Below are 25,244 nucleotides of genomic sequence, written 5' to 3' on the forward strand. Positions count from 1 at the left end.
ATTCGTTTGCAGGTATACCACCATATTCTTCATTTGCTGGAAGAAGTGGTCATCTTTCTCTCCCTATCTCTATCTTCCTCACCTTTCTCAGTATTGATTTTGCTTTGCTTCAACAATTTCCTATACTTTCCTTGGCTCACTCCAAAACATTCTTCTTTTAAACCTTTTCTGTGATGGAAGATTTGCCATTTCTACAAACAACCAGAAGATATTTTGTTACATCAGAAGTCTCTGGGTTTAGGTACTTCCACAAATAAATCCCAGGATATTCCCAGTGGGAAGTTTTTTAGTTGTCCATCTGTGTCAGAGTGACAAAGAATTATCTCTAATACTTTGCTACTCCTTTTATTTTTTAGTTTTCAAAATCAATATTTATTACATATGCATACATAATTCAATTAATATATTAAACATATAAGACTTAACTAGAATATTCAGCTATCTTTAAAAACAGACATGCAAAAATAGACAAAAATTCAAATTACATTCCTTGTTCATATTACTAACAGATAGATCTCTTTTAAAAAATGTCACTTTGTCACCTATAACTATTACTTTGGATTGAAATGCCTTCAGACACAAAGCTGTCTCCACTCCCTTACACTGCAGTGAATAAAAGCTTATGTATTCCTTTCTCTTCCATTAGATTTTAGCCCAGTAATGAACTGGGTGCACAAAAATAAGAATTCATCTTTGACATTTAACATTGCATTTTAGTGTAGATACAGATGCAATGAGTTCCTGCCCTTTCTTCTCCTTTACATTGAGGGGATTATAGAAGAAGCTCTTTAAACATTTTGAGATGCTTAAGTTGATTTCTACATGAAGTCCAAGTGGCATTAATGATATTTTCAGAAAGGATGCTCTACTTAGCTGGTAAGAAAAAGAACTCTGTAACCCTTTGTGTACATATCATTAAAAATAAAGTTGCTAAAAATTTTTTCTACTATTAACCTATCAATACTCTCTTACAGAATCCACCTGACAATGGGAAGTGAATGATTTTGTTTTCTCTGCCTTTGCTTTAGGAGATACTGTCAATTAAGCTAAATAAAGCACCATGGTAACCTTGGTTGCAAACCAAGAGGGATTCAACTAAGAAGAAAATGTGGAACTCTTTTTATCAACAATTTGAGCAGAACTTAAATTCTAATCCCAAAGTGAGTAGATACTGTTAAATCCCTATAGAGTCTATAAACTGTGTAGCATAGCAGATGAGCAATCAGGGATTCTGGCCCCAGAACTGATGAACTCTGAATCCTGGAGCTTTTTTGAGTGTTTTTTTTTTTCCTCCTTTGTTTATGAACTAGGTAAACTAATACTTTCCCTACTCTTGCTTCACTTGTGATTCTCCAAGTAATACTGAGTTAGCCTTTCTTTAAACAGTTTGGGGACACTCGTGAGTAAGTTCCACATATGAAGTATTTGCTTTATTTCCCCAAATGACATAACACATCTTGGGGTTTTTTGTTTTGTTACTATTATTTTCGCTTCCACAAACTTTCAGTTCTTTTGGAATTGAACAGTTTTGCATAAAACAACTACCACATATTGATTTTTTTCTTTTACACCTATTTAGGCTGAGTTTCTATCTTTAGGTTAGTGGCTTCACTATTATATGCTTGTAAAAGATGGAATCCTTTGAGTGCTGAAAGAAAACTCATTTGTCCTTTTTGCCTTCCCACCCTCTGCAGGGGAATTTCCACTCTATGAGCTTTCAGAAGATGTACTGTTATTTCCTGCTGAGCCAGAACAGGAGACCATGGTGATGACATACTAACAATGTACTGTTTCTGTACCAAACACCAAATTAGCCACTGGCCTCCACCTAATGAGCCTATAATCTAATTAGACAGACTGACAACACCTGGAAGGGAAAAGATAAGAATGCACATCCGTATAGTAAGTTAAAATGCAGAGAGTGACACATTAAGATATTTAAGAATGCAAATCACCATTGAACTAACTTTCAATTCAAGTATCTTTTGTAGTTTTCACAATATTTTCATAGTCATAGTCTTATTTTAACAATATTAAGACCCCAGAGGTTTACTAGGCAAAGATAGCAAATAGTACTTGGGTTTTAGACATGAATGGATGATGATGCAAATTCTCAGCACCGAACTGTTATGAACCACCTCCTGTAATTGATTTTTCTCAGAGGACCTCATTCCTTACTTCAGCTTCTCAGACATGTGAGGCAAGGACATTCAGACTCTTCCTTTCAAGTAAAGGAGATATAATATGTTTGGATTAGTATGAGAACTTCAAAGATGTTTCTATATGCTGTGTAGTCTTAAGAAAACATCAACCCTCTTGTGATCAGTTCTTAGGTAACACTACTTTCCTTCATCTGTTGTGTGCTTGAAACTAAATGAGGATTCCCGAGTACTTAATCTGGGGGTGGTAGTTTGGAATTAGGAGCCTCAGAGACCTGCCCTGGAATCCTACTTCATTACAAATTAGTCTAACTAGTTAGGTCAATTTTTTGTGTTCACAGGCTTCTTTCCACAGAAAAATGTTTCATTTGAACCTCCGTGATCATGTGAAGTCATCTTAGGACTCTAAGTTCTGTGTTTAGACAGCTTTGATAGCGGGCATACTTAAAAAAAATTACTTCAGATGTCTTGTTCCAAAAAGCTTTGGATCACCTTTAATTCAGTAGTTCTTTATAACAAAACATGGTATCACTTATTGATAAGATATGTGAGATGGTTTCTAGATGTATTTTCCGGCGGACCCCCACCCCCTGACATCATTGAGGACTGGGGCAAAAACCTGAGGCATAAGGCAAGGAGGAAAATCCTGTGCTCATAGAAAATATATGCATTCCGTGTACTGACTTTAAAATTTTCTTTTTAACCAGCCAGACAGGGGTACACAAATTACCGAAAAGGAAACAGATTTTTTTTCTTCTGCCTAGAACTTTCCCTCACTGTCTTTCTTCATTAATAAAAAACATAGAATTTGTTTTACAGAATAAATCCTCCCCCACCACCCCCAAAGCCCTCCTTGGAAGCCTGGGAATGGGGGAGGGGGGAAGAGAAGGCAGGTGGAGAAGAGCGACTTCATGTCGCCCTCTTAGACATGCTGACTTTAACAGCCACATGGTTTGCCCTCCAACCACAGCAGAAATACCTGAGAGGTGATTATTCAGACTATGATTAAGCCTCCATTTCTGGGGAGCTGACTTGACTTCTGAAAGGTGGTAACACAGGGGTCAAGAGGGGGTTTGCATCTCAGTCTTACCACATACTGTGGGTTTTAGCTTAGGTTAGTCTAACTTTTCTGAACTTCAGCTTCCTCATTTATAAAATAAGGATAATTATATCTATCCCATCAGGTTATTATAGAGGTTACACCTGATACTATATATTAAGAGTTTGGCACAGTGTCATTAAACTCTCAGCAAATGAATATTAGTCAGACAACCCATTCCACTGTAGGGCAGCTCTGTCATTAAGCTATTTTTTATAATGAGTCAAAATCTGTCTTTGTGTAACTTTCACCCATTTGTGGTTCTCCCATCTGGAAAAACCTAAAAGAATTTGATGGAAAACAAGGCTGTTGCTTCTTCCTTTTGGCAGCTGTTCCATGTCAAGCACTCTGCATTCTCCCTGTTGCTGACTTTGGCATATAATTCTTTCTTTCCCTCTCCCATCCTACTGAGTTGTTAACAGTATAGACTTTGCTGGCAGCAGGAAATGAATCTTATTGCTACCACTGTTTCCTGAGAGGAATCAGAAAGGAAATCATAAAATAGAACACTCAACAAAGAAAATGTAAATTATGGAGTCAAGAGCTTATTTGGCTTTGATGGGAGACAGTTTATAGATGTTGAATCTTATAAACCTTATATAAGCCCTGTTCACATATTCCCTAACTTAACCTCATTCTTTGTAACTTAAGAGTTATTAAAACATTCTCATTAGGTTAAAACACTCCAAACTTGCTTCTAAAGGCACTGCAGACTACCTAGATCAAGCATGAAACTCAAATAAGCAAACATACTCAACTCGTTCTTCACTCATCTGTCACTCACCTGTCACTCAGACAAGAAGGAGCACCGATTCTCCTGCCCAGGTATCTGCATGCCCTCTGTCTCTTCCCATGGCTGCTGTACCTGAGACCTCCCACAGGCGGGCGCCCTGCACACAGCAGGCTGGCAGCGAAGGAACCGAGGCACTCGGTGCCAGGCCCTCACCCTCTTCTGCCTCTGTTTCCTGTGGCTCCTTCCCACTCACGGAGCCCAGCTGGAAGCTCTAGGGCACACGAGCCCGTTTGTGGAGTCCATAAATGGAGCCAGAGCAGGTGAGTTTGGAGAGGAAAATGCAAGAGACCCTGCACATTTCTGCTTCTCTTCTGACCCCTGCCTACTTCTCTACAAGGCACATTTCATATGGACCCACGCTACCTTCCTCAGATGCACACTCAGTCAGGTTGCTCCCCTGCCAAACAACCCCTCCATGTCTCCTGAGCACATTTTATAATTCTCATCCATATTAAGCTCCTAGCAGCCTTTCACCTCAACTTCTATTTCTGTCTTCCTTCTCTACCGCTTCTTAGGTTTCAGGCATAACAAACAGTCCATGGTTTTCCATGTCCCCTAGATTTGGATCCTTGCAAACAACACATTGTTTTCATCTGATAAGGAGATCCTACCTGGTGCAGCTCCTGGCTCCTAGTAAAAGCTCACATATGTGCCTGCTGAAGGAATGGATGGCTGCACTTCTGCACACAATATTCCCCTTACTTGGAACACTTCATAAATTCATAACTTCCCTTTGGGTCTCTGAATCACACCTCCTCTGTGAAATAGCCTCTCCCCACAGCCCTTCCTCAGGAGAGACTCATTCCAGAGCCCTCCCTCAGCAGTCTGTATGCATGCCTTGTAGTATTTATCTCCAGGTGCCATTTGAAGTTGTTTGTGCACCTCATTCCCTTATGGCAGAGACTGCCTTATTAATCCACGGGTTCCCAGGACCTAAAAGGATGACTGATACATGGTGGGTACTCAGTGTACACGCAGCCTGTTCATGGAGCAGTCTCATTTCGGGGAGGTGGAGGGGGTAAAAACATGAAGTAGTTCTCTTCTACAGTTACTATTTCATCCCTCCTTCCTATTCCTTAGTGACAGCTTGGGAAAAAATTTAACTTTTAAGTCACTTTGGGATATAATATGTCCAGCCCTGTTCAAGCCTCAATTTCAAACTTGGTTGAAATATCTTTTCCTCCTATGCTCTGCATGGGCTTCTACTGGGATCTGGACAGCTTTGAGACTGGGGGTGGGGTGGGGGGCATGGTCCGCCTCTGAGTCACTGCCTCCTCCCTCCTCTACTATTCAGGTCTAGTCCTTCCACTGTGTTCTGTGCAGAGAGGAAGGGTTTTATGTAGCTGCTGCAACAGTCTTCTTTTCTGTGTTGGCTGTGGCTGTGGTCTAGCGAATGGTAACCGGCCACTGAAGTGGCAGGTGCCCATCCAGTGGCTGCTCTCCCCTGGGCTGGCTCTGTGCACTCATCCCAGGGCCAGTGCAGAGGTTGGTACAAGCCTGGCCTGGTTCATCTCCACCAGCTGCTGCCATGCTGGAGCACTGTCCAGCCTCTGGACGCTGGCTTTTCCCTGCCCAGCAGGCAGCTCTTCTGAGTGGTACATGGGAGAGAGCCGGCTCAAACTGAACTCACTTCCCTGTGGTCACTTCAACCACAGAGCACTTGCTATGCCAAATACAGTGTTGCAGTGGCTTCAATGCCATGTCTTCAGTCTGTCCTACCATCTCGCTCCAATTCATTTCTTTTCTACTTCGATGGGGAAAGGAAACAAGTCCAATGCTTGATTATTTACCCATGGTTTTGGAAACCAGACCACCATCTCCATCTTTTTGCCAATCTTAACCTCAGTGAGTGACTCCCTTACAGCCTCTCCCCTTGACCCCCTTGGATAGCGATGGGGATGGAAACACCGCTCGTGGGGATGACTGGATCATGCCTGAACACCGACGCTGCACCCACAGGAGGAGGGCCACTCTGAATCATCTTCTCTCCTCTTCAGCCTGTTTATATAGACTAAGGTGAGAGTGGGGGAGTTCCCTGCGGTGGGGCAGGTCCACAGTGGCTCTGGGGGAGGTTCATGGGCCCTAGAGCCAACCCTATGAAAACTGCCCCTCAGCATCCCACGGTAAGGTGGGTTAGACAAATGAATGAGAAGACAGCTCTATTTATTTTGAGTACTTATTAATAGATGGGAATACCAGTGCTGTGAGATGCTAGGTGGACTGTGAAACAGAACAAAATTGGTGGGCAACAGAAATCCAGTGGAGAGCCCTGGACTCTGTCTCAGGCTCAGTTCTTCTCCTGCCATCTTTGTCTAACCTCTTCTTGTTCAGCACGGCATGTGTTCATAACACTAATTAGTAATGTCACTGCACACATCAATAACAGACTGGGAGAAATATCACCAAAAAATCAGTTTTGTATTTTTTAGAATTTGCAACTCTGAATAGGGAGGAAAATGTCATTTCTGCCAGAGGCACAGCATCTTGTTCTGTTCTTATGTAAACTCACTGTCAGGCAATCCCAGAAACTGCCTCACTTGCCTCTGGGCAAAATGTCTCCTTTTCATAGAAAAATGTCACCTTTTCTCTAGGAAATGGCAGGTAATTATTTTTTATTTTCCAAAGGAGAAATGACCTTAGTGTTTTGTGAAAAGAAACATTCTCAGGGACTCAGCGTTGATGGAAAATACTGAAAACAATTCCATATCTTTTAGCTTGTACTTGAGGTTCTACTTTGTAAATTCTGAGATTACAACTGTCACCACCGATGTAGCCTGCAGGCGGATGTCAATGGCTGGAAAATCCTGGCACCGTGTTTTCCCAGGAATGTTCGCATGCAGGACCGATTGTCACTCCAGCTCTTGCTGTATCTGGCCCCCATACATGTGCGTGTGCACACACCCACTTTAAATCTTATTACTCTAGCACATCAAAGCTTTTATGTCCCTGTCGAGGGTCACAATCTTATATATAAGTCCAAGAGAAGCCGTTCTGGAAAAAATGCCAATGTTGCTACATAATTTGTCTGTCACCACGCTTAAAAGTATGGTTAAGTGCTTCACATTAAATTTAGAAGTTGCAATCTAAGTCCATTTTCTGATGACAAACATTTTCATTCTCTCATGAGAAAGTGGGAGAAATATATCTGTATTCTTTTTTTTTCTAGGTAGGTGAGAAAATAGGAAAAACAGTAAAGAAGTAAAAGGGGTGAAAATTTCAGGACTCCACACTTTAAAACCAAGAGGGAAGGAACATAAAGGTGCTGAAACGCAGAAAGGCGATTTCAGGTTGCTAAGCTTGGTTTCACAAAACAAACCTCCCACCTCCTTTGTCAATATCTCCTGTGTGTGGTGAGATGCTTTCCTTTCTGACGATAGTTCTTGCCATTAAGAAATGCAAAATTCACCTTACAGAATTGGATTTTTGAACAAAATGATAAATTAGATGATGACACAAGATTTACCACGTGTGCTCTTGTCAGTTCATGCCAATCCTCAGCTGGAGCATGTGAAAGGCACAGTCATCACACTGGATGGAGGAATAATGTTTCTGCAGCTGCAGTAGTTTTGATATTTGCAGACTCCAGAGCACTCCATCTCTAATTTCACTGGCGGCTTGCAAAAACCAGCAGAATTATGCTTATAAACAAAGGTATACATGGTAATTTATCTCCTATTGACTTCAGTGAAGTCTTCTTATTTGGAATGCTAAGAGATTCATAATTATGAACTCAGATCTAAGACTCAGCAGATGAAACAATGAAAGACATATTTCTTGCCTCTTTTCTCACATTGCACATGTCTATAGGTGATGGTGTATGTGTGTCTGTGCAGTTAAACTCTTCATTGAGCACTTATAAGCCCACAGGATAACCTGCAGGGATGTGTACCAACACCCTATATAGGTATTTAATTCAGAGAGTATTATTTCTCTTAATGGAAACATTTACCTTGCCTCATACATTTTCCCACTATCTTATCTTCTTTAGACTTTCCTTTTTGTTTGTGATGATTCAGGATTGACTTGCTTTTATTTTTGGAGTGGGTTTTAATATAAAAAAATGAGTCTTTCATAGAACAAATGAGGATTCAATTATAGACTTCTCTAAAATGTGTCCAGCAAGCAGGTGTAAGAATCCCATGACATATTTAAATGGCACCTCGCCCAATTTTCAGTGGTATGTGCACATGAAAGAGCCCAAATGTCCTATTTTTGCTGCCAGTCTACCAACGGAATAAGGTTTGTCAACATGACACCACAATTCTGAAAATTCTCTGGTTTATCTCCTTTAAGTTGAATACTACAAAAAGGAGCAAGAGTGGTTTTGTCGTTAAGTGTTCAACACAGAATCACTTCATTTCTGGGGTCTGAAAGGAGAACATCCTAAGGGGTTCGTAGCTCTTTTTATGTGTTTATCACTCCCAGAATACTAAAGCATTCTTCAATTTACTGGAAGATGGTCTTATAAATATGAATAGTGGCTACCAATTTTGAGTAATTCCATGTGTCATGTCCTATTCTAAGTACTTTAGATGGAATAATAACTCATCTGATCAAATGTTTAGTTAAAGCAGACAAAAGCCTTAAATAATTCTCTAAAGGGAACATAAATAATCATAGGAGAATCTATATTATAACAAATCTTATAACTCCATAGGAATCATGTAAGCAAATCAGTGCTGCGCAGAAAGCGTCATTCAACTGTTGGGTCAGTAAGTTGAATATTTGCCATATACCTGGTAGTGAACTAAGCTTGGGGGGATTTATTAATGACCAAGTCAGATGCAGGCCCTGACCTCAGACAGCTTATAATCAGGTGTAGGGGAGGGAGGACAGCAAATGATAAGAGTTCACAATTTAGATGGGGTAGGGGGCAGATTAAAAAAAAATCACCTTTTATAAAAAGTAGATTGTTTCCTGATGAACCAAACACTCAGTTCCACTAATTAAGGGAGAGAGAGTAGTAGGAATTAATGAATTTGACGTCTACAAAATCATATATGCCAATCCAGACACCAGAATCTGATAAATCTTTGTATCTATTCAGATACTTTTGGCATTTATAAGCAAGAAAATTGGTGTTCCTGGCCCTAGACCTAAAAAGCCAAAATGATAAAAACTTCTTAAACAAGTTTAAAGAATTCCTTTATTTCAAATGTTTCACAATGTGCTGACAACCACCCACCTCCTCTGACCACAGAGTAAGCATCAAAAGGTAATGGTGACCCTGTAATCTCCAGTCCACTTCCATTAACTTTAAATAGTAAGCTTTCACATTTTTAAAATGCCAACTTTGTCCCCTGTAATAGTACTGTAATGTAACATTCCTGGTGTTATAATGTCTGGCACTGTTCTGAGCTCTGCTCTCAGACTGAGTGGAAACCCCATCTGCTTTCTCCTTTAGCTTCTAGGAGGGCCACTGAACCTGCACTACCCATTAATATAAAGCCTTTGTGCAGAATAACTTAAAAATAATAGTAATAAAAGCATATTTAGGTGCATGGACTTCCACAGAGTTAATAGGTACAATAGTCACCAATATTGTAACTCAATTACTCGGTGACTTATCCAAATGGATACTGGTACTAAAAACTAGAAAAAAAAAGTCACAAACTTTGCTACATCTGTACTAAAAATGGGAATAAAGTTCTTGATCCTGGGCAGCAATGACATAGGATAGGACTTGTACAGTAGTTATTCCTTCTCACATGAGCTTTTATCTAGACTGATTTTAAATGAAGAGGGCATAAGAGCACCGTATAGGACATGCACACAGAAAGAAAAGAAATGTGCAAAAAAGTGGTACTGCAACGGCACTGACGTGGGTTACTTCCTTCCTAAAACTAAGTGAATTATTGGTTAAGCATGGCATGATTTTAAGGATTAGTGCAACAATTTTTAAAAAATCTTTTCAACAGGCTTGGTTTTGTAAGACAAAATCAAATATTTTGTCAACTCTGACATCCGTGTCAACTACATATCATCATAAAAAGAGGACAGAGGATAGCAAATATCTAGGATGGCTCTCGCCCTTACTGTAAGATTTCCTGTAATTGATCTGGAGGACGGATACTGGCAGTGGAGACAGGTACTTGAACAGACTGAAGTGAGATTTTGAAAGTTGTATGTGTTTGGAAAGAATCAAGAATAAATATATTGACACACTAAACAAGCACAGCTTATTTCTTCTCTGCTGGTGAGTTAACTAAAAATTCAATTCCACTTTCTGGCTTGTATTGAGTACATGATTTTTTGGGTAGCATCTGAAGTTCATAAATAGCTAAAAAGGAACAATCGATGTGAGTATCAAGGGATTATTTAGAAAATTATCCAAACATGGATCTGAGCCTGAATATTTTGCTGGATCTTACAAACTGAATTGGTGCCACCACTTCCCCTATTTTATGAGAAAGAGCTAGAGACCTGGTGATTTTAGTCCTCGTACTCTCAAAATGTGGTATTATGACTCAAGATTATTTACTCATAGCACGACAGAGAACTGGAATGCAAAACATCACCAACACTTCTGTGCCAGAAGATGGTGGGAAAGTAGAGTGCCTATGAAAGTAAAAGATAATTTTCTCAGGGAATTTTGAATAAACGTAAGGAATTCAGAAACAAAGAGGCCACAGGAGGGTGACTGAAGTAGACAAGAGAGTCCTAGACATTATTTGCCGCTTCTCTCATCAAAATGTGGGGCCTAGTTTGCCTTGCCTGGAGTCTGGGCTGACCTGTGACTTGCCCTGATTAACAGAAGGTGGTGGAAATGGTACAGAGCCAGTATCAGACGAGGCCTACCAGCGTTCCCTCTTGTTCTGTTGGAGCCCTAAGCCATCAAGTCAATCAGTCAAGCCCCTTTATTGGTAAGACCATGTGCAGAGAAAGATGCCTTGCTAGTCTTCAGGAGCCCTGTGCCTCCCAGCTGAGGAGTCAACTGTGAGTACAGCCACCTTGCATACCCCAGCCCCAGGAGAGCTCCTGGATGCCTGCAGCTGGGTGGGAGTCCCAAAGGGAGCCTCACAGATGAGAACCACTCAGCTGACCGTAGGGAAGAGTGTGGGACCATGAGAGTGGTTTGCGATGTAGCAGTGGAAAACTAAACAGATACTACAAACCATAGAAAAATGACATTTCGCCAATTAGTTCATTTGCTTCTGGCAATTGACAGGAACATCTAAATGGTTTGCACCACCTTCTGAATGTGAACGCTTGGCTGTGAAGGTCCGTTGTGATGAAGAACTGGCTGATGCACTAAGATGTTTTTATGAGGTAGCCAATCAGTAAGAGAGCAGTGGTAGGGAGAGACCAAAGCTGTGTGTGCTCAAAATGCAAAAGCCACCTCTGGATGTATGTTAATTACCAGGTGGTGGGAAAAGAAGACACGGAAAACATTAGTGACTTGTTTCTTAGACTTTCTTGTGCATATTGCTCTTTCTGAGGAGATGTTTAACAACCATGGAGTTTTATTAAACAGCTAAGTAGCTAATAATGATTAAAGCAGACTAAAGAACATTGGGGTTGGTGGCGTGGGAAAGCATTGGGTAGACATTAATTGGAGAATCAGTACTGAGGGCCCCCTAAGAGAGGCAATGACTGTCACATTGAGAGTAGAGTGGTTATCAGCCCACACAACACTCATGACTTCAGGTTAATCTTTGCCATTCCCTAGAAAGCAAGAAGGGTAAAAGATTTCACATAATGCAATCAAGGGATTGCAATACATCCAAACAATGCTAAAATCCCCAAAGAATGAGAAATTGCTCCGAGTTTAATGTCCTAGACTGACATAGATAAACTTAAGGATTAAATTAGCTTTGTTTTATTGGGTAGATGGCCAAGGACTCTACCCCAAAAGTTAGTCCCCAGGAAAATTCACAAATACTCCATCAAAGCAATTCTGAGTATAGGCTTGGTTGAGAGAAGGTCAGAATAAGGCTGCAGAATATCTGCTGAGCTGTGTGGTAGGTGGTAAAGGAGTCTTCTTGCTACCACTACATACAGTGGTTCTCAAACTTCGGTACACATAATAATGCAGTGGTTTTAAGACTTCTAGTTCAACATGACAATCTGAACACACATGGCTATCCCCTTTAACAAAGACTTTGAAATGAATGAACGCACAGCAATGAAGAGAACTTGATTAAAGCTCTTATCTGACAGAAAAGGGCTGTTTTATAAAATGGGACAGCTCAAGAGAATCTTAGAATATGGAATATGAATTTAGGCATGTTAACTGATATATCCTGGCTTTGGAAGGTCTATACTAGAGCGGGGGTTGGTAAACAGTGGCTCATGGGGCAAAACTTGCTACAGCTTGTACTTGTGAATACAGCTTCATTGGAGCACGGCCAGATCCATGTGTTCATGTGCTGTCTACTGCTGCTTTCATAATAACAGAGTTAAACAGTTGTGACAGAGACCACCTGGCCCACAGAGCCTAAAATGCTACTTGACCCTTTACAGAAAGTGTTTCCTTATTCTTGTTCTAGTCGTGTTCTTGGGGTGGTAGGAAACATGGACTCGAACGACTTTCAGTTGCTCTGCCAAATACCAGAAAGGTGTGGGATTGAGAAAAATCTGATATAAGAATACAGAGATCTGCTCTGTCCACCCGCATGCAGAACTCCCACCACTTACCCCAATCTGAGATGATTTAACAGACTTTCATGTTCTGTCCCTGCCTAAGGATTCCAGATAAAAGCTGGCTAGTCTTTAAACTCTGCCACAAATACAGAACTCCCAAGTAACTTTTCAGTGTTTCATTCTAAAATATGGACAATCCAAGATCACAAGACCTATAAGGATTGTGCTCTAGTGAAGGGAGCATCCATGAAGAAACAGGATGTGAACACAGATAACAGTGGATTCTGTCTGGGAGAAACATGAAGAAAAGTCCCCAGGAGTCCAGCCAGCCCAGACAGGAGCAGGGGGCAGAAGAAGCCCAGAAAAAAGGAGACCCTCTAGAGGACCTTTTATGATAGTTCTTTTGGAGAAAAAAAGTATTATTTTAAGAAAGATACTGCAGGAATGAGAGAAAGACAAAGTGAAACTCCACAAAGTAACTTAAGGGAACCATGTATTAATGGTACACCACCAGGGTCAGTGCATCAATCTGCAAAGTCACAATAATGCAGAAACAGTACACATATTACTAAATTAGTTGCAAAACTCTTCTGGGAGAAGATGGGAGAATCAGATGGGAGGTAAGAGATCTAACCTTTCAATTCCTTCTAAATGTAAGTACATATAGGCCATGTCTTGTTAAATCAAGTCAACAGCATAAACACATTAATTAGAGGTGTGGAGGAAGTTACCAGAAGGAACATCTAAAAGTATACAAACTGACTGAGTACCTCTGAGAAATTGGGCCTGGAGGGTGGAAGGGGCAGGGCAGGAGATATTTTATGCATTATAATATTTTGATGCTATTTTTTTTTTTGCTATGTGCATGCATCATTTTGACAATTTTTTAAGAAGTATATAAGTGCTTATTTCTGAAAACCACTTTCATAAGTTTGGAAACCGGTAGGTCTAGGGGCATAGGACTCTGCATCTTTAAAAAGCTTCCCAAGCGATTCTGGCAAAGTTAATCTTGTGCCTCTACTTTTAGAAACACAAATCAAGAGATAGCAACCACTAAAGAGAGTAACATCAATCTGCTCAAATGGAGAAATGCCAGGAGCTAGAGAATGTTAGGATGTTAGTCTCCCAGACATGTTTCTTGTCATTTTACTAATAAAATGGATAAATATTAGAGAAGGACAAATAAAACTAATAGGGTGTGAGTGATCTCAATTAACTCCACCCCTGTCTGTAAGAAAACTTCATGGATAGGTCAGCTTTCCTACCCCTTATATCTGTAGAAAAACACAAGCTTGCTTCAAAAATTAGCCTGGGGAAAACATGAAAAATCATGTAATGAGGGAAGCTTTTAACTGAAAGATGTTAGATAAATATCTTTCAGCTTCTGCAGATTTTATGTAAGGCTTATTACAACTATCTGTATTTTTAAAATCATTTAAAGAGTGTTATCAGTATCTCTGGTGCCTACATAATGATTGCTGGGATGTGTATGATAGTTAATAATCAGAAGTACATGGTTTCTGGGCATGGTAATTTCTTCTAAGGAAATTTCTCCTGGCACATTATAGAATCATGGGGGACTGGCTTTAGCAAGTGGTAAAAAAGCAGCCAGGGGCATAGGATTCTTATTTTCTCCTGTTCTCTACCCACTCCCAGGAGTCAGTGCTGACTGAGAAAGAAAATTCACACCCTACCCTTGTTCCTGTTGTACTGGACCCTAAGTCAACTTCTTAGTGGAGTGACTTTTCTTTGGGTCCACACAAACTATTGATACCACTTTGCTTACATTAGAGATAACTTAGCACTAGAGAAGTGATTAAAATATTTTTGTTCTTGTTTCAGTGTCAAATGAGACTGCTCACCTTTTAAATACTGATGATTCATTGTTTATATCTGTAGTGTCTATGACCTCTGTGAATTTTTGAGGTTCATTTATAAATGAAATAATTACAAAAAAGGAAATTAATTTTGTCCTAGACAAGTATTTGTCTTTCTGATGTCATTCAGAAGCTGGAAAGCTGGTTTGTTTTTGCCTTGGTGGTGAGTAAACATATTCATCCATCCATCCATCCCTCCATCCACCCACCCATCCATTCATCCACCCACCCATCCATCCATCCACCCATCCACCCACCCATCCACCTGCCCATATACCCATCCATCCATCCACCCACCCATCCATCCACCCACCCATCCACCCACCCATCCATCCATCCACCCACCCATCCGTCTATCTACCCAACCACCCAGCTATCCAGCCATTCAGCCATCCACCCATCCACCCAACAACTACTTATTGAGCACCTGCTATCTGCCTGGCATTGTTTTAGGCTCTAGGGGTACACGAGTAAAAAAAAAAACAAACCATTAGTCATAGAGTAAACCTCCATGCCTAACTGATTGAAAATTCACATGAGAAAGGTTTTATATATAGATATTTGTTCACTTATGATATCTATGCTTTTTATTTGAGGATATATGACTATATACTATTCCTTGATGTTTGCTGCAAGTCCAAATAGTTAATCTTTACCAGTTATGATTATTGTTTTATTTGATACTTCCCATGAACACCCTCAGAAGGTAGAATACTAACATACACTGTGATGACACGTACATCTTTCTCTAGGTATTCCCTCACTGCTGTGCCTTCATATATGCTGTTTTCTCTTCCTACAGCTTTCCTTATTTGTCCATTGAGCAAATGCCTATTCATCATCTCAACTTCCATCAGGCCTCATATTCTCTATGTGGCTGGCCATCTCTAAGCACTTCCCAACACAACTGGTCCCCCTTTTCTCTGTATTATTTTTGGACTTTGTACATTTTTAAAATTGTTGCATTGATATAAATATTCATTAACATGTCATTTGTTATTTCTATACTATAAGCCTCTGGAGGACAGAAACATTTGTCTCTTCATCTCTGCATCCCTAATAATTAGCAGGCCACGTGGCACATAAGGATATTCACCAGTATTAGTTGAACTGAACTAAGGAGCCCTCCCTCCATTATAACTTGTGGAATGCTACACAAGTGTGTTTCCATTTTATTGTAAATTATCTCACAGTTAAAAAAAACAAATATTTTTGAATATTTTATAAGCCATAGATTTCAACCCTTTATTAAATTCTTTTCCAATGAGAGAAATTATCATCCCTGTAAAAGCCTAATAAAATTACATAATTAGGAACATGCTTTTCTTTTCAAATATTTCTGTTGTTCGTTTCCCCCAGTCTCTTGACTTTGTGCCAACACCACGGTTATCACAGACTCATTCTATTCATACTGTATTACAATTATTTGTTTATGTCTCTGAGGCCCTCCTAGATGTAAACTCCTCAAGAGCCGGCCGATGTCTCGCCCATCTTTGCAGTGCTGGTGTACCGCAGGAGGAGCTTTGCAGTGTTCGTTGAGTCAGTAAATAGAGGAGTAAATAGCGGACAGTGAAAAGAATTCTAGGTCCTGTCTCTATTAGGACTTGTTTAGTGAGTACCTTAATTGAAGAAAATCTGCTACATTCTATGCAAAAACTTTGACTTTGTTGTTGAATAAGGCTGGATTGTGGGGGAGTGGCAAACGAGGAAAATAAGGAGAGTAAAGGCTTTGCTGTGCAAATATTTTTCTTTCGTCTTTTAAGTTCATGCTGAAAGAAGTCTTTCCTAGTTTTGAAACATGGAATAGGGGGTTGGATCAGAGAAAAAAATAATTGGGTTCTTTATTCGAAAAAGAAATGGGCTTGTGAAGTATTTCACTAAAATTCACAAGCTTTGGGGGTCCTTTTCCCTCTGCTAAAATGGTATTAATTCCATAATTTACCCTAATTCCAGGTGTAGGCAATAGGGCAATTTTTGGTTGAGTCGTTTGAAGTTTCTTGGTTATTTTTTGGCAACACAAAGGTGTGATGCTTAGTAAAATATCACCACATCAATAGTAGAGTTGGACACTCTATTCTGGCAGAATGTTATGTACACATACTTTTTACAACAGCAGTGTTTGAAAAATGTGGGGAGTTAACCCAGCTTTTAAAATGTAACATCTATTAAATGTATTATTACTCACTAGTTGGTGGCAGTGACAAATACATTTATTAAGTGACCTTGAAAAGAAATTATTTCTACAGGTACCATTTAGTAAATGATAATATAGTATTGGTGATGTTAAAAAGTAAAAATGTCAGATGAAGACCTCATACATTGTTTCTTCACACACAAACCATTCTAAAATCTATGGAATAACAATTCATAAATATATAGACCATACAAAAGGCATAACTTTTCCTCAAAAGGAATTTTCTAATGGGTGCATCTACTAGAACCCATTGACTTTAGCAGGTTGATAAATGAAATCAGTGTTGTGAAAAATGTTAAATGGTGACATAGTTCTTTGGAGATATAGTTACTGTACTTTATAATACTCTTTATAAGGCATTTCAAAAACAGCACTGCGAAATTTTTGAGTCAGTATTTTAAGTACACAAGATCAAATCTGATTTCAGATAAGCAAACAAGTATTTGTAAATTATGCAAGTAATTCAAGGTCAAGGGCCAGGTAGGAGAAATTCAAATCAGACTGTAAAATCAGACTTATCTCATTTTCTTTTCTCCACTTCTGTGCATCTTTCGTGACTAATATTCTCTGGCCCTTAGCAATTTGCCTCTGAATTACCATGTTAAATAAATTTTGATTATAATTTGACAGACATTCAAGTAACTGCATATGAAAATTAATTCATAAGGACTAGAGAAAAAACTTTGTATATTAAAACATCATATGGGATACATCAAGATGAATATCATTAAAATTTTTTTTTCCTATGAGATGAGCATGCATATTTAAATTTCTAACCTGGGCAATTCAGCTTGAGAATATTACAAGATTAATACAGATTTTAAAATATCAATGGCTGAATATAAGCTAGAAAAAATATGAAATGTTAATCACATCCCTAAAAATGAACTCTAGAAATAAATTAGAAAAGTATCCATGTTAAGAGTCCACTGAATCTGGCAAATAGAAGGGGCAATCTGAAAAATGAGACAAAAATTGTCTTTAAAGCTGTCTCCAAAGCACATCAACTTGATACTCTTAAATTTAGGGTAAACAGAATTTGTGGTTTTCCTTAAGCAAAGTGACCTTTGACCTGCTATTTAAAAAGCACATAAAGAAGCCCCTCATATTTGCCAGAGGAAAGGAAAAATGTTGCGAAGCCGTTTTCTGGCTCCTTGAGGACCCTACCTGTGTCCATTTTCCCGTCCTGTGCGGCGGGCCCGTCCGGGATCACACTTTTCACCTGCAGAAACTCATCAGGCTCATCGCCTCCAATGATGGTAAATCCAAAACCCATGTGGCTCTTTTTCAGGGTGGTACTGAGGAAGGTTCCCTTCAGCTGGGATGCATCCCGAGTGAAGAGCGGCTTTTCTACATTGGCCAATGTAAGTTGAAAAAGAAAAAGCATGTTTAAGGCAAGTTCTCACACAGGGGAAAGCCGGCTACTGAGCAGTAATCCCAGGCGTAAATGTGCGGGGCCTCCTACAGTAAGTGCAAGCAGGGGGTGATGCGGAAGCAACGCCCTTAGCTCTTCCTACACACACCGCAGTCCCACGCATCCAGGGAAAGGCCACACGCTGCTTGGTTTGCAGAGGGATTTTTTTCTTTTTTTCTCAAGTTATTGTTTCCATTCACTAGCGTAGCCCATTTTGTGCTTAAAAGGGCTGAACCGATAGGCCATCAGAGCCTTCAGAAAAGAGGAACCCCCCCCCCCCCCCACCGCCCGCCGCCCGCCGCCACAAGTTATCCAGGTGCATCTGGCTATATTCCTCGTTGTTCTAAGAGTCCAGGCAGGAGAAAGGTGTGAATGGCTTGTTCTGCTCAAAAGCCTTGAAGGCATAGGACTGGAAAACCTAAACTGACTTTTTTGTTTGAAAAAGAATAGGGGCTACAGAATGTTACCAATTATCGAAATGTCAAAATTGTTTCAAAGAGTACCTGGATGTGGGACTGAGTTAACTTTTACTTAGAGTGTGAGATGCTCTAAAGATAACCAGGTAAATAAATTTCTACCAACCAGATAGTGTTTAGTATACTCTAAAATGTGAGCAAAAGGCAAGCAAATCTTTCTAGATATAATTATGAATGTAAAGGTAACACATTTTGCAACAGTATGTTGACATATTCAAATTGAATGCCTAAGTATCTGAGCAGGACGAACCCACTCACATAGGTTTGGTCACTAATTTGTTATATCATAGGCTTTTCCAGTTATGATTGGCAATAAATACCAAGCCATATTAAATGCTTTGAAAATAATAGCCACATTAGGAAGCAGAATTAATATCTGCTTTAAATGCTACCATAGTCCAATATTTTATATATTTCTTTCAGTTGTTATATTTTGGGTGATATGATGGGATATTTGTAACAGCCAAACTGCACGGTAACTTAGTTAAGCATGAAGTATGATACTTTGGCTGTTGTTACATTTTGTTTGATACATAAACTATAAAATGAGTCATTATATTGGAGTTCTACTTTGTATATCATGTATATCTACATTAAGAAATTAAATGTGAAAATTCTCTTTTACATTCATGTTTATTTACATTTGTCCTTTTTAAAATATAAATGACAAGTGCATATGATCTTATCACCCACGTTTCCTTTCTGATAGTAACATTTACAATCATAGCAAAGTGCTTTGCAAGACCTTTACATTCATTGTAATTGTGCTGCAGGGTATAAGATGTGTGCCTTTATTCATGAGTAGGAGACCAAGAAGACAGGAAAAGTTTGTGCAACAACTCTCTCCCTACGTGGCTCTAGGGTGTGGTCAGGCGCAGTAGGCAGCCCCGGACATACCGAAAGGCCAGGGCCTTGGGGTGCAGGTGCGTTGACAGCAAGACAAGTCACTCACGCTGTGCGACCTCCCTGGGACAGCGGGGGCGCAGGCGGGTCTGCGCCTAGGTAATGTCGATGACGAGCTGTCTACTGCCACAAAGGATAACAAGCCTCACTCTTGTGCTTGGTCTTTTAAGGACAAACTTATGAATCTCTATAAATCTCTGCAGTTTATGGTACCACTGTCAAAACCCAATCATCTCCACCTGGCAACATGCTATACATTTTTATACCATATTGCCCCAGGGCTTTACCTTAATCCATGGTTGCTAAATGCCTTTGCTTAGGAACAGGGTAAACACACAGCTACAGCTAATAGAGGGTTTCAGGGAAAGCAAATCAATGATTTGAAACAGTCCACAGTAAAGCATGTTTGGAAGGGTGGGGAGCTTGATAGACAGGTTTTCCCTTTGAAGCGCATGCCGATAGAGTTCTCACCTCGGAAACCTGGGGCCTGCAGGGGCTTTGTTCCAAGTTCTGTGTGGGGCATGTTATGCTGTTGTAGCTTCCTCTTTGCTTCCAGGACAGGGTTTTCAAACTGTGTTCTTCTATTTATGTGGCTGAAAAATAAGATTTCAAGTTAGGATAACCATGGGGCAATGCCATTTAAGAGAATATCTGCATAGCTCTACAGAGAGCAGGTGGTTGAGAGACACCTTGTGTGAGGTCAGGTCTCTGCTGGGACTGGCCTGTGCACAATACACATTTCTGTGACCAGGGCAGAGTTCTCAATGGCTCTATCACATGTTATTGTATTTAAGTTAAAAGGACTAGAATGTACACTGGCTTTCTGGTTCACTGTGTTAGTTTCAGATGAGTTTGCTGCATTAAAATGAATGATCAACAAATGAAATGTATACTGAATGGTGTTGAAGAAAAGAATACCATCTAAGCTTTGCAGAGTTCCCATATCCAACAAGATAAGTGTAAGTTAAACTCATTGATTACTTTACTCTTACAGTGAATGGGAGGCTATACTTTTTAGAGTGAGACAGATCTGGACTCAAGGGCTGGGACACAGGAGTAAGGATTCCCAAGGATGTTTATGGAAACTGTAGAATACCTGTAGGACTGCTGATGCTGACAGCACTCAAAAGTGTTCATAATTCACAAAATAAGATGAGATGATAAACCCAAAGGTATCAGACAGAGTGGCTTGAAGCAACTGTGTATCAGCTCAACTGAGGGGTTTTATTATAAAGATTCCTTTTTTTTACCTTAAAACAATTTTTTAAAATTTAGGTATCATTGATATACACTCTTATGAAGGTTTCACAAGAAAAACAATGTGGTCACTACATTCACCCATAATATCAAGTCTCCACCCATACCCCATTGCAGTCACTGTCCATCAGTGTAGTAAGATGCCACAGAGTCCCTACTTGTCTTCTCTGAGCTACACTGTCTTCCCCATGACCCCCCACACACCATGTGCACCAGTCATGATACCCCACAATCCCCTTCTTCCTCCCTCCCCACCTACCCTCCCCCACTCCTCCCCTTTGGTAACCACTAGTCTCTTCATGGAGTTTGTGAGTCCACTGCTGTTTTGCAGTTTTGCTTCATTGTTATACTCCACAAATGTGGGAAATCATTTGATATTTGTCTTTCTCCACCTGATTTATTACACTGAGCATAATACCCTCTAGCTCCACCCATGTTGTTGCAAATGGTAGGATTTGTTTCTTTCTTATGGCTGAATAGTATCCCATTGTGTATATGTACTACATCTTCTTTATCCATTCATCTACTGATGGACACTTAAGTTGCTTCCATATCTTGGCTATTGTAAATACTGCTGTGATAAACATACGGGCGCATACATCTTTTTGAACCTGAGAAGTTGTTTTCTTTGGGTAAATTCCTAGGAGTGGAGTTCCTGGGTCAAATGGTATTTCTATCTTTAGTTTTTTTTAGGAACCTCCATATTGCTTCCCACAATGGTTGAACTACTTTACATTCCCACCAGCAGTGTAGGAGGGTTCCGCTTTCTCTGCATCCTCACCAGCATTTGTTATTCCTAGTCTTTTCTATGTTGGCCATCCTAACTGGTGTGAGGTGATATCTCATCATGGTTTTAATTTGCATTTCCCTGATAATTAGCAATGTGGAGCATCTTTTCATGTGCCTGTTGGCTATCTGAATTTCTTCTTTGGAGAACTGTCTGTTCATATCCTCCACCCATTTTTTAATAGGGTTATTTGCTTTTTGGATGTTGAGGTATGTGAGTTCTTTATATATTTTGGATGTTAACCCCTTGTCAGATATGTCATTTAAAAGTATATTCTCCCATACTGTAGGATGCCTTTTTTGTTCTGCTAATGGTGTCTTTGCTGTACAGAAGCTTTTTAGCATGATGTAGTCCCATTTGTTCATTTTTTTTTTTACACCTTATGTATTTATTAAATAACTACAGGAAAACCAGGAAAAGTTAGCCTATAAATTAGTTCTTTCCAGTATCTATTTTTTTTCCCCTCACATTTTTTATTATTCTTTAAATTTTTTGAAGAACATTATGTTTACTAGGCTCTCCCCTACCCCAAGTCCCCCCAACAAACCCCATTACAGTCACTGTCCATCAGCATAGTAAGATGTTGTAGAATCACTACTTGTCTTCTCTGTGTTGCAAAGCCCTCCCCTTTCTCCCACCCCCCACATTATACATGCTAATCATAATACCCCCTTTCTTCTTCCTTGCCCTTATCCCTCCCTACCCTCTCATTCTCCCCAGTCTCTTTCCCTTTGGTAACTGTTAGTCCATTCTTGGCTTCTGTGATTCTGCTGCTGTTTTGTTCCTTCAGTTTTTCTTTTGTTCTTATACTCCACAGATGAGTGAAATCATTTGCTATTTGTTCTTCTCCGCTTGGGTTATTTCACTGAGCATAATACCCTCTAGCTCCATCCATGTTGTTGCAAATGGTAGGATTTGTTTTCTTCTTATGGCTGAATAATATTCCATTGTGTATATGTACCACATCTTTATCCATTCATCTACTGATGGACACTTAGGTTGCTTCCATTTCTTGGCTATTGTAAATAGTGCTACGATAAACATAGGGGTGCATCTGTCTTTTTCAAACTGGAGTGCTGCATTCTTAGGGTAAATTCCTAGAAGTGGAATTGCTGGGTCAAATGGTAAAGTCTATTTTGAGCATTTTGAGGAACTTCCATATTGCTTTCCACAATGGTTGAACTAATTTACATTCCCACCAGCAGTGTAGGAGGGTTCCCCTTTCTCTGCAACCTCGCCAACATTTGTTGTTGTTTGTCTTTTGGATGACGGCCATCCTTACTGGTGTGAGGTGATATCTCATTGTAGTTTTAATTTGCATTTCTCTGATAACTAGCGATGTGGAGCATCTTTTCATGTGTCTGTTGGCCATCTGAATTTCTTCTTTGGAAAACTGTCTGTTCAGCTCCTCTGCCCATTTTTTAATTGGATTATTTGCTTTTTGTTTTTTGAGGAGCGTGAGCTCTTTATATATGTTGGATTTCAAGCCTTTATCGGATCTGTCATTTATGAAAATATTCTACCATACTGTAGAGTACCTTTTTGTTCTATTGATGGTGTCCTTTGCTGTACAGAAGCTTTTCAGTTTGATATAGTCCCACTTGTTCATTTTCGCTTTTGTTTTCCTTGCCCAGGGAGATATATTCATGAAGAAGTCACTAATGTTCACATCCAAGAGATTTTTGCCTTTGTTTTTTTCTAAGAGTTTTATGGTTTCATGACTTACATTCAGGTCTTTGATCCATTTTGAATTTACTTTTGTGTATGGGGTTAGACAGTGATCCAGTTTCATTCTCTTACATGTAGCAGTCCAGTTTTGCCAGCACCATCTGTTGAAGAGACTGTCATTTCCCCACTGTATATCCATGGCTCCTTTATCAAATATTAATTGACCATATATGTTTGGGTTAATGTCTGGAGTCTCTAATCTGTTCCACTGGTCTGTGGCACTGTTTTTGTGCCAGTATCAAATTGTCTTGATTACTATGGCTTTGTAGTAGAGCTTGAAGTTGGGGAGTGAGATTCCCGCCACTTTATTGTTCTTTCTCAGGATTGCTTTGGCTATTCGGGGTCTTTGGTGTTTCCATATGAATTTTTGAACTATTTGTTCCAGTTCGTTGAAGAATGTTGTTGGTAATTTGATAGGGATTGCATCAAATCTGTATATTGCTTTGGGCAGGATGGCCACTTTGACGATATTAATTTTTCCTAGCCAAGAGCATGGGATGAGTTTCCATTTGTTAGTGTTCTCTTTAATTTATCTTAAGAGTGTCTTATAGTTTTCAGGGTATAGGTCTTTCACTTCTTTGGTTAGGTTTATTCCTAGGTATTTTATTCTTTTTGATGCAATTGTGAATGGAATTGTTTTCCTGATTTCTCTTTCTATTTTCTCATTGTTAGTGTATGGGAAAGCCACAGATTTCTGTGTGTTAATTTTGCATCCTGCAACTTTGCTGTATTCCGATATCAGTTCTAGCAGTTTTGGAGTGGAGTCTTTAGGGTTTTTTATGTACAATATCATGTCATCTACAAATAGTGACAGTTTAACTTCTTCTTTACCAATCTGGATTCCTTGTATTTCTTTGTTTTGTCTGATTGCCGTGGCTAGGACCTCTAGTACAATGTTAAATAACAGTGGGGAGAGTGGGCATCCCTGTCTTGTTCCCGATCTCAAGAGGAAAAGCTTTCAGCTTCTCGCTGTTAAGTATGATGTTGGCTGTGGGTTTATCGTATATGGCCTTTATTATGTTGAGGTACTTGCCCTCTATACCCCTTTTTCTGAGAGTTTTTATCATGAATGGATGTTGAATTATGTCGAATGCTTTCTCAGCATCTATGGAGATGATCATGTGGTTTTTGTCTTTCTTTTTGTTGATGTGGTGGATGATGTTGATGGATTTTCAAATGTTGTACCATCCTTGCATCCCTGGGATGAATCCCACTTGTTCATGGTGTATGATCCTTTTGATATATTTTTGAATTCGGTTTGCTAATGTTTTATTGAGTATTTTTGCATCTATGCTCATCAGGGATATTGGTCTGTAATTTTCTTTTTTGGTGGTGTCTTTGCCTGGTTTTGGTATTAGGGTGATGTTGGCTTCATAGAATGAGTTTGGGAGTATCCTCTCCTCTTCTATTTTTTGGAAAACTTTAAGGAGAATGGGTATTATATCTTCTCTGTATGTCTGGTAAAATTCCGAGGTAAATCCTTCTGGCCCAGGGGTTTTTTTCTTGGGTAGTTTTTTGATTACCACTTCAATTTCTTTGCTAGTAATTGGTTTGTTTAGGTTTTGTGTTTCTTCCTTGGTCAGTCTTGGAAGGTTGTATTTTTCTAGGAAGTTGTCCATTTCTTCTAGGTTTTCCAGCTTCTTAGCATATAGGTTTTCATAGTAGTCTCTAATAATTCTTTGTATTTCTGTTGGGTCCGTCGTGATGATGTTTCCTTTCTCATTTCTGATTCTGTTGATGTGTGTTGATTCTCTTTTTCTCTTAATAAGTCTGGCTAGAGGCTTATCTATTTTGTTTATTTTCTCAAAGAACCAGCTCTTGCTTTCATTGATTTTTTTCTATTGTTTTATTCTTCTCAATTTTACTTATTTCTTCTCTGATCTTTACTATGTCCCTCCTTCTCCTGACTTTAGGCCTCATTTGTTCTTCTTTTTCCAATTTTGATAACTGTGACATTAGACTATTCATTTGGGT

At 39.5% G+C, this 25,244-nt stretch overlaps 1 protein-coding gene across 5 annotated transcripts in view; it reads right to left on the reverse strand.

Moving 5' to 3' along the window:
• The window catches only part of MAGI2 (membrane associated guanylate kinase, WW and PDZ domain containing 2), a 1,519,032-nt gene that overhangs the window by 276,225 nt on the left and 1,217,563 nt on the right, over positions 1-25,244 (reverse strand). For all 5 annotated transcript variants that reach the window (XM_057504444.1, XM_057504445.1, XM_057504443.1 and 2 more), the window contains 2 exons: positions 19,970-20,091; positions 17,873-18,055 (listed from right to left, as the gene is read on the reverse strand). In XM_057504444.1, the coding sequence (XP_057360427.1) occupies positions 17,873-18,055; positions 19,970-20,091 (305 nt within the window). The remainder of the gene's footprint in view (positions 1-17,872; positions 18,056-19,969; positions 20,092-25,244) is intronic.

This window comes from Manis pentadactyla, chromosome 7 (assembly GCF_030020395.1).
Source record: "Manis pentadactyla isolate mManPen7 chromosome 7, mManPen7.hap1, whole genome shotgun sequence".
In the NCBI taxonomy this organism is placed as follows: Eukaryota; Metazoa; Chordata; class Mammalia; order Pholidota; family Manidae; genus Manis; species Manis pentadactyla.